The 9,147-nt window shown below is 37.6% G+C and overlaps 1 protein-coding gene across 14 annotated transcripts in view; it reads left to right on the forward strand.

Annotated features, from left to right (window-relative positions):
• Positions 1 to 8,222, forward strand: part of PPP2R2A (protein phosphatase 2 regulatory subunit Balpha) — an 86,096-nt gene extending 77,874 nt beyond the window's left edge. For all 14 annotated transcript variants that reach the window (XM_017654404.3, XM_017654406.3, XM_073232714.1 and 11 more), the window contains 4 exons: positions 917 to 1,081; positions 1,992 to 2,161; positions 4,371 to 4,462; positions 7,230 to 8,222. In XM_017654404.3, the coding sequence (XP_017509893.1) occupies positions 917 to 1,081; positions 1,992 to 2,161; positions 4,371 to 4,462; positions 7,230 to 7,509 (707 nt within the window). In that variant the 3' untranslated portion in view covers positions 7,510 to 8,222. The remainder of the gene's footprint in view (positions 1 to 916; positions 1,082 to 1,991; positions 2,162 to 4,370; positions 4,463 to 7,229) is intronic.
• Positions 8,223 to 9,147: the final 925 nt, after the last annotated feature.

Genomic DNA, 9,147 nt, shown 5'->3' on the forward strand with positions numbered 1-9,147 from the left:
AAGGCTATAATGTTTTTGATTTAAAGTTTGGATTCTTGGACTCTTAAAGAATTCTATGAAAAATTTAATTTTTTTAATGAGTTTTCTTAAAGACGTGTAGTATCATAAAAACATTCTCATTAAGGTTGCAGAAAGGTACAGGTCATGATACATGATGACATAAAGTCAATAGAAATACTTACCTAACCCCATTTTCATTGTTAATATTATACTCCTGAAATATTTCTGTGCGTATACAAGTGTGATATATGTATAGCTGGCACATACAGAGTATACAGAGAAATGTACATAAATATATTTGTATTTTTTAAAGTTATTGATAAATGTTTGCAGTTGCTACTACTGTTAATGTATTTATTTTCAAATAGATACCATTTGAAAAATTAACACTTAACTGTAACTCATACTCTACCAGGAGTATAGGAAAGAGCCTGTCTCCTGTGCCTTAACTCGTCTAGACTGTTAGAGATCCTCTTTGGTTGTTTTGATTTGCATTTCTTTCATTCTGAATAGACTTGAACATTGTTTGTGGTGCAGATAGTTTCCCTTTTTTATGCCCCCCTGGAGGGTTTTTCCTTTCATTTTGTTTTGTTTAGAATGTATAATGACTTAATATCTAGGAAATATCTAGGAAGATAAACTTACCAATGTCTTCCTTTGGCTTCTGGGATTTGTATCATGCTTAGAAAAAACACTGCTTTATTCTCAAATGATTTCAAATTCATCCCTCCTTTTCTCCTAAAATTTTTTTTTTCAACCATTGAAAGTTTGGATCCTTCTGGGCTTTATGCTCCTGACGAATAGAATGCAATTCAAAATTAATGCTGGTAAATCTGAATGAATTCCAGATTTGAGAAATGGAAATTTACACTTGCCCTTTTTTTAAGTGGAAATTCCTTAATAAAATGCTATCCAGATATTGTGGATATCAAGCCTGCCAATATGGAAGAGTTGACAGAGGTGATCACGGCAGCGGAGTTCCACCCAAACAGCTGTAACACGTTTGTGTATAGCAGCAGTAAAGGAACTATTCGGTTATGTGACATGAGGACATCTGCCCTCTGCGATAGGCATTCGAAACGTAAGTTGATTGCGTCTTTTTTTCAAGTGACATAAATGTTTCTTGTTTTCTGAAACTAGTGTGAGATGTGTTAACTACATTTACATAGGTTGATAAGTTAAACCTGAGTGCCCAGGACCTCCTGTGTCCTTCTGGTCAGCTGCCTGCCTCCACATGGGGCATTATAGAGTCTCTGCTGAAGGACATGAAAAGCTCTCTGGGGGCAGGCCTGTTCACCTCCCCCTGGACATGTTTTACAGCAGTGCTGTCCTCTGGGAACATGGGGTTGGCTCTGCAACCCTGTATTCAGGCAAGGCGGTTCCTTCCTTCACTTCCTGACCCCCACCCGCTGCCCTGCCTCCCTGCCTCCCTGCCTCGGGCTTACTAGAAAGATTTCTTTTGAGAAGAGTTTTCCTTGGTTTAAACAAAGTATGAAAAGCACTGGTTTAAAAAATTAAGAGGTTGCATTATTCTTCATGTTGCTGAATATTTTCAAACTCATGAGAATTAGTACATGCCTGTTATCAAAATAAATTTATGTGGCCACTAAAATACACCCTGCTGGCACGTGTTTGGATGGTGAGGAGAGTGTTTCTCCTGGGTTCCGGTACAGGCAGGCAGTGGGGTGTATACAGAATTACAAACATGCTGTGCTGAAGTCAGAAGTGCTGGACAAGTCTGGGACTGCTGCATCAGCCATGTGCTTCTGGGAGGGCACTGTCTGCTTTTGCACCTTCAACCTCAGTATTACATTCTCTTAACTTGCAGGGAGACTGTGTTGTTAGAGCCAGAGAGGTGTTTTTCAGGTCTCGACTAGCCTGTCAATTTTTAGCTTACTCTTAGGAAGTTTGTGAATGGTTACTTCAACAAATGGCTTTGTCCAAGCCACAATATTATACAAATTGCCCTTTTATTTTTTGCTTGTTTTTAGTGTTTGAAGAACCTGAAGATCCCAGTAACAGGTCTTTCTTTTCTGAAATCATCTCCTCTATTTCTGATGTAAAATTCAGCCATAGTGGTCGGTATATGATGACTAGAGACTATTTATCAGTCAAAATTTGGGACTTAAATATGGAAAACAGGCCTGTGGAAACATACCAGGTATTTATAGTTTTTTCTTTCAATGAGCGTATTACTCTATTTACTTTTAAGTGTTTATAGAGAAGGATTTTATGCTTTGTATTAATCCTGATACAGTATTTGTTCACCATTAGGCTTTTTTCTTCAGAGATCTATGAGTCTGTTGCTTTTCCTTCTGATAAGTTTAAATATACTTTTATAGGTTGTACTATCTTTGCAGTTTTACAGTTGAAGTGTGCTTTTCCTACCAGTTTGGTTCAATTTGGACAGCTTTTTTTCCTGCAGCTGTCTACATTGGAAGTGAGGACGGAACAGCATGCTCGGTCTCAGTGAGGGCAGGGAGAGGATCGGGGGAACGGCCGGTCCTCGTAGAGGTGTCCCGGTCGGCTGTCTGGCAGTTCAACTGGAGCTTAGCTTTGGTGTGCCCAGTCACATGGACTGGCGTTCTGTCTTTTGGCTGATAACTGTTGTTTTGAGCTTAAGGAGAAGGACTTAAAAGCTCCGCAGACAGCTTTTAAGAGTCGAGTGTCCATTGTAGGATGTTAGTTCTGGGTTCTCTTGTCAGCCAGCTACTACCATTCATCTCCTATCCCTTTCTTGGGAAGAAGAGAGTGAAGATGCGCACAGCCGGGAGCAGGGTTGGGGGCAGGCAGAAACTTAAGTCAGGCCCTAGGCTACAGCGTAGAGAACACCTAACCCTGCTTGCTCTAGGCATACAAATTTACAAATGGGACCTGCGTTATATTGCATGTTCTCAATAAAATGAGGATGTTTTTATCCTCTTTGACAAACATAAACCACTTAAGATTCTCTTTAATGGTATTTAAAATTTCAAAGTAAACGCAATGTTGAAACAAAAGCAAAGGGATACAGTACTATTGACTTGTTTTTCAGATTTCATTTATGTAACTGCCAAGATTCTGATCTTTCTCCTAGTGAGCCTTACCACCGCTGCCACCACCCCATTCCCTTAGAAAATACTTGACTTGAACCTTAACTTTGTGCTGCTAAATTGTTCGCGAAAGACCATGTACGTGCATTCTGAAATTTGGCTCATCAGAATTCACCTAAAACTGGTGGCAGTTTTTCTGCCTCTGCTAAATGAAATTAGTGATCGAGAGTAGGCATGTCTTACCCAAATGTACATACGCAGACTCAACTACTGTTGAATTTATACAAGCGTTCTCCTAAGCTGCATGTGGTTAAAGGGTTTTTCGGTCTTACTAATGTTTTGCCTTACATGCTCACTTCAGAGTCTGACCCCACATGAATTGCAATTCCTCTCTGTTAACAAATGGTCACACAATGTCACATAGACATGACCTGAGTCATTCTACCATACTTGGATGGACACTTAAAGTGGATTATAGGTTGTTTCATAAGTAGAAAATTCTAAGCATTTAGAAGGTACCTACTTTTCTGTTTTTTTCAGGTTCTCTTTTAAATAAAGAACAGTGAGAGAGACTTTTTTTATCACAGTAAATAAACTTTTGAAACTTTCCTGTCATTTAAAATATTAATATTTAAAAGTACCATTTCTCAGAACACTTTCTAAATACTAGATTTATTTACTTTCTGGTTTATCCTTTTGTGAAATACTAGTACATAAATTTAGAATCATATTTCAAAAAGAGGTGCATTTTCATTAGTTTTGATGTTGTGTGATAACAAATTTTTCAGTGATGTATACCTAGAGTAACTGTACAGTTTATCTCCAAACCAGGGCATGGTCATGCTGTACATAGCATGTGCACATAATAAGAAATAGGCTTCAGTTATTTATGCCCAGAAAATTATACTTAAAAGGAAGTAGTAAAGCACAGTATACTAAGTGTTTTTTATAAGCAATTAATGGACTGAAAGCCAATTGTTGTTAGCATATTCAAATATTGTTATAATTTTCATCAATTAGTCTCTGCCATTTTCAAATATCTTCTGGTTTAAATACTTCAGTCAAGCTTATAAAGAGTCCATGTGCTGTGCTCAGAAGGGTATTTTTCTCTTTGTACAATAGGCAAATGTGTGTTCACAGAGGGGGGCTCATATGTCTGTAAAAGGATAGCATGCTGCTATTGTTGTTATTAAGAGAATTGAGTTTTAATAAGCTTAAAAGTTATGCATATATGGCTATGCTTTTTTTTTTTTAATATAAGGACTTGTTAAATTGTTTTTCTAACTTCAGTTGGTAGATCTTGAAGTGTGAACTATATATGTTTATGTCTCTCCCCAGGTGCACGAATACCTCAGAAGTAAACTTTGTTCACTGTATGAAAATGATTGCATATTTGACAAATTCGAGTGTTGTTGGAATGGATCTGACAGGTAATTGATTTTAATTTAAATGTCTCATTCAAATGAATTTCTTTAGAGGGAAAAAATTTACTATTTCAGTCTTCTTAGGGTTCATTTGTTTTAGATTAACTTCATTTCCCCCCAGGATTTCTTTGAAATAAATTTAGTAATTTTACATCACCACTGGCAGATAAAAATTAAAAACATTGTGTTTCACTAGTAAATGTGAAAATACACAACAATTCTAGATATCATACATTATGATTTAAATATATTTTTCTATTTTTCCTTCTTGTGAACCAGTTGGATCACATTATGGACGTGCAAGCAGTTAAAAGTGCTGAAGTTTCCATTTGATAGTTTATCTACTGTGAAACTGTTTTTAGAAGTATTGAGGCAGCATGTACTTCATTTGGAATGTTGAGCACCCATTTTCCTTGAAATTGACATCTGTAACTTGTAGCGTGGAAATGATTATGTGTTGTCTTAACCATGGTGCCATGAGTGATCGGCCTTTTTTATAATCTGCAACTTTGCCATGTGTGGTTCCTTTTTACTGGGTCATCAAAAGTATATCATAATTTCTGAGGATAAATAAATCATAATCCATCAATTTTTAGTTGTCATTAGCTACACAATTTATTATGTTCCATTAGAACAGAAAATAGTAAAAGAAAAAGTTGCCTTCAAGGTGTAATTAGAGGTGCTCTTCAGGAAACAGTAGTTTCATCTCTGAAGCTCCGTACGATTTGGGTTTCACAGTGTTGTATGTTACAGAAGGTAACAGAAATTAATTAGATCGTTTATCTTGTCTTACTTTTTAAATTATTTTTATCTGATTATAACATGAGGCTCAGTAATTTGCTGGCTAGAGCAAATCTAGACTGGGAATAAGCAAGCTTTGCCTTTGAAAGCCACTGCTAAACCCACGTAACCAAGAAGGAAAGGAGGAAGGGGGGAAGAGGAAGGTGGGAGGAGTCTGCAGATTCGAAGGGGAAGAAGATGCAGGATAGCAGGGCGCACTCACTGCTGCAGGCAGCTCTCCTCTCACTGTTTAAACATTGTTAGCAGCTTAAGTTATGTTTCAGTAGCGGAAAGAAGTGATTTTCCTTAACATTTAAAACAATTTTTAAAATAATTTCAAACAAGGTGTTCAAGAATAACACAACAGGTTCCCCATTGGTGTTTGCTGTGTCAGTTGTTTTCTGTGTTTATAGCTGTCTGTATAAACACGCAAAGAGAGAAACACATACTATTATTCTCTGAGAACCAATTGGGAGTAAACTCCAAATGTGATGTCCATTGCCCTTAAATTCTTCAAGTTTCCTAAAAGATGCTCTCCTACCTAATGGCAGTGCAGACATTTAAAGCAGAAAAATGCCCATTGGTGCAGTGCTGCCATCTGACCCACAGATCCATTCTTTCAATCATGTCCTTTCTGGCAGAAAAAAAACCCAGCCCAGTCTCCAGTCAGGAGATACATGCTATAGTTAGTTACCAGGCCTTCTTCTTCACCTTCAAGCTGAAACAGTTCTTCATTCTTTCCTTGCCTTCATGACCTTGGCATTTTTGAAAAACACAGGCCAGTTATTTTACATAACGTTCCTTAATTTGATGGATGTCTAATGTCTCCTTGTGATTAGATTATCAGGTTGTAATTTTGGGCAGGAATACCACAGAAATGCTGGCCTAAAACCACCTTTTATTACTAAGATCCACAGGCTAGATGTTCTGTCAAAACCTCACAAATCTGGAAATATGGGATGCCAGTCTAAATTACATAAAGCATTTTAAAAGAAACACAATTGCATTACCTTCAAGTAGTGCACCGACTTGAGTTTAATTAAAATGTTGTCAAGTACCCTGTGGGGGAACTGGTATTACTGAATAGGTGGTAATCATTTGTATCAAATTTGTGACCTGTACGATGTGTAGTATTTGTAAATGCTCAGAGTTGTTTTCAAGCATTACTTTCCGCAGTTCCTTAGTATTATAGTCTCATTTGCAATAATAATGTAAACCCAGTAGACAGCCTGTGGTCAGTCGCAGCACCAGCCACTTCCCAGATGTTAACAGTTCCAGGCCTGTGCAGTGTTGTGTGAAGGGCTATGTAGTAAACATTGAGCAGTGATGGATGGCAGGAGGACTGGCAAAGTGTCTTGCACAGGGGTCAAAATTGGGCACCCCTTTTAAACAGATAGTATTGAAAATGTTTGTCAAAAAATTGTGCTTAAATGTTATAGGTAAAATGACATCTGTTAATAAAAATTGTGTATGCTATTTCCTTAATAATCTCAGAAGCAGATTTCTTACAAGTATTCATAAGATGTGATTCATAAAACAACAACCTGGGAACAAATTAAATAACTTTGGTTTCTTATGAATAGCTGTATACCATGCATTTTATTTTTGTTGTAGAACCTTTGAGTCCCCACAGTTGGTTAGTACTTCAAGAAGCTGGATGGCCTTATTGATGGCATAGCCTGTAGTTGCAAAAATATTTAACAAAGATCAATACTACTTACCAAGAAGCTTTACTTGAGATCGCTTTCAACTTGGTGATAGTTCTGGTAGTCATGAGGAGGAGTCAATAGAAAACCAAGTTAACTCATACCGTGTTTCTGGTTTATTCCGATGATTGGTCCCTGGGCTGGTGTCAGCAGCCCTTGCCTTAATCTCAGTCTGCTTGAGGGAGCCGTTCCCTGCAGAGGCCTAGACCTAGGTTTCATGACTGCATCACTGTACTGAAAACAAACTCTTGTTCACTTATTTGACTGAGCTCTGTCTGCGTTCACAGTGTTGTCATGACCGGATCCTACAATAATTTCTTCAGAATGTTTGACAGGAACACAAAGCGAGACATAACCCTAGAAGCATCACGGGAAAACAATAAACCTCGCACAGTTCTGAAGCCCCGCAAAGTCTGTGCAAGTGGCAAGAGAAAGAAGGATGAAATAAGTGTTGACAGCCTAGACTTCAACAAGAAAATACTTCATACAGCCTGGCACCCTAAGGAGAACATCATTGCTGTAGCTACTACAAACAATCTGTATATATTTCAAGACAAAGTGAATTAGGGTTGGCATTCCTAGCAGAAGAGCCCACTTCTTGCTTAGTTGAGATAGTTGAATCTAGCATTCGTACCTAAAAAAGAGAGCGGTCCATTGTGGCGCCCCTTTCCAGTGTTTGACAATGTGCCATTTGACAACACATTTTTTATAGCTACATGGAGGGATCTCTGTGGATTCATCACTGTGGTGGTCTCCATGTCTGCTAGCCATGTAGGTAAGGGTAGGGCACTTTTAATTTAAATGACTTCTTGCACCATCTTGCCTAATGGACTAGATTGGACTGTGTCAACATTGATTTACTCCACTCTTTATGCCTTCCATTGTGATGACATCAAACACAGTGAAAGCCTTCAGTCATGCTTATGGGATTTAATTGTGTATCCTCATTACTGTATCATTTGTGGGGTACACCCCTTCCCCTTTTTAAATTAAATACAGCTCATTCTTACTGTGGCTTGTAGCATTCCTCCTCTCCTGGCCTCCTGGACTGCCCCCTCATCTCTCTGGCCCTCACCCCTCCACCCGGTCCTGGTGGTGGTATATTAAACAAGAAAGAATGAAAGCACACAAAGTGAGTGGGTCTGGGGTCAGTGGTAAAGGGGGTGTGTCGCGAACAAATGTTTTCATAACAGTTGGCTGTAATCACTCCTTGCCGTGTCTGGCACTGAAAATAAGGGGGAAAAAACTACTACTGAATAAAAGTGACAAAGAATGGAGAATCTGGTTTTCTTTTTCTTTTTCATCTACCTCTTTAAGCCAATATTTTGTGTCATACCTTTGGATGCAGTGAAATGAAATGAGTTTCCATTGTTTTGTTGGTATTTTTGTTAATTATTTTTTACATGGATGGAGAGGTATTGGTTCTGTATGAACATGTTTTGAATATATATTGGTATTACTAAGGATTTCACAATCTACAAATGCTACTAGAGGTTTTTTTTTTTTTACTGTAGTTACAAGGGTATTGGATACATTGTATCTACACAGCTCATTATCTGTTAAATGAAATTGTTGTAAATGAGAACCAGATTTGTAGAACTTCATTTTTAGACTTTTTACAGTGCTTAATTTCATATTTGCCTTAACTAAGTATAAATACTAAGTCAAAGACTTAAACTTTTTTAACAAGTTAAAATCTTTTTGTCATTCGATCATAAAACACAAAACTATCTACAAGCAATTTACAGAAATTGACACTAAATACTTTATTTTGTATTTTATTGCTATCAAAGCTGAATGAAATGTACTTTGCCATAGATGTTTTTCCTCTATTTTTGGTTTTCCAAAGCTATTAATATTAAAGACAAACTTTAAAGGTACATGTTAAAAAAGTGCTTAAAGGACTCCAACAGCTGCCTCAAATAAAAGTTTAGTATCTGTATATGGCTGCAGTTTCCCTAAGTGGTGATACCTTATCCAAAGATGAAGAGTACCGCTATTTTTAGTAGGTAGAATGTACCTTTGTCAACCTTACAGAAGCTTTTATGGAGAAAAAAATGGACTTTATTTTTCAAAGATGAATTGCGTAAGCATTTATAGTTGAGAACGGTTGGTGTGTTGTGGTTGGGCGGGAATACGAGAGCCCTGAGGTTCAGAGGACTTGAGTGCGGCTTACATGGCCACTACCTTTTCTGTTCTCATCAG

This window comes from Manis javanica, chromosome 3 (genome assembly GCF_040802235.1).
Source record: "Manis javanica isolate MJ-LG chromosome 3, MJ_LKY, whole genome shotgun sequence".
Classification (NCBI taxonomy): Eukaryota; Metazoa; Chordata; class Mammalia; order Pholidota; family Manidae; genus Manis; species Manis javanica.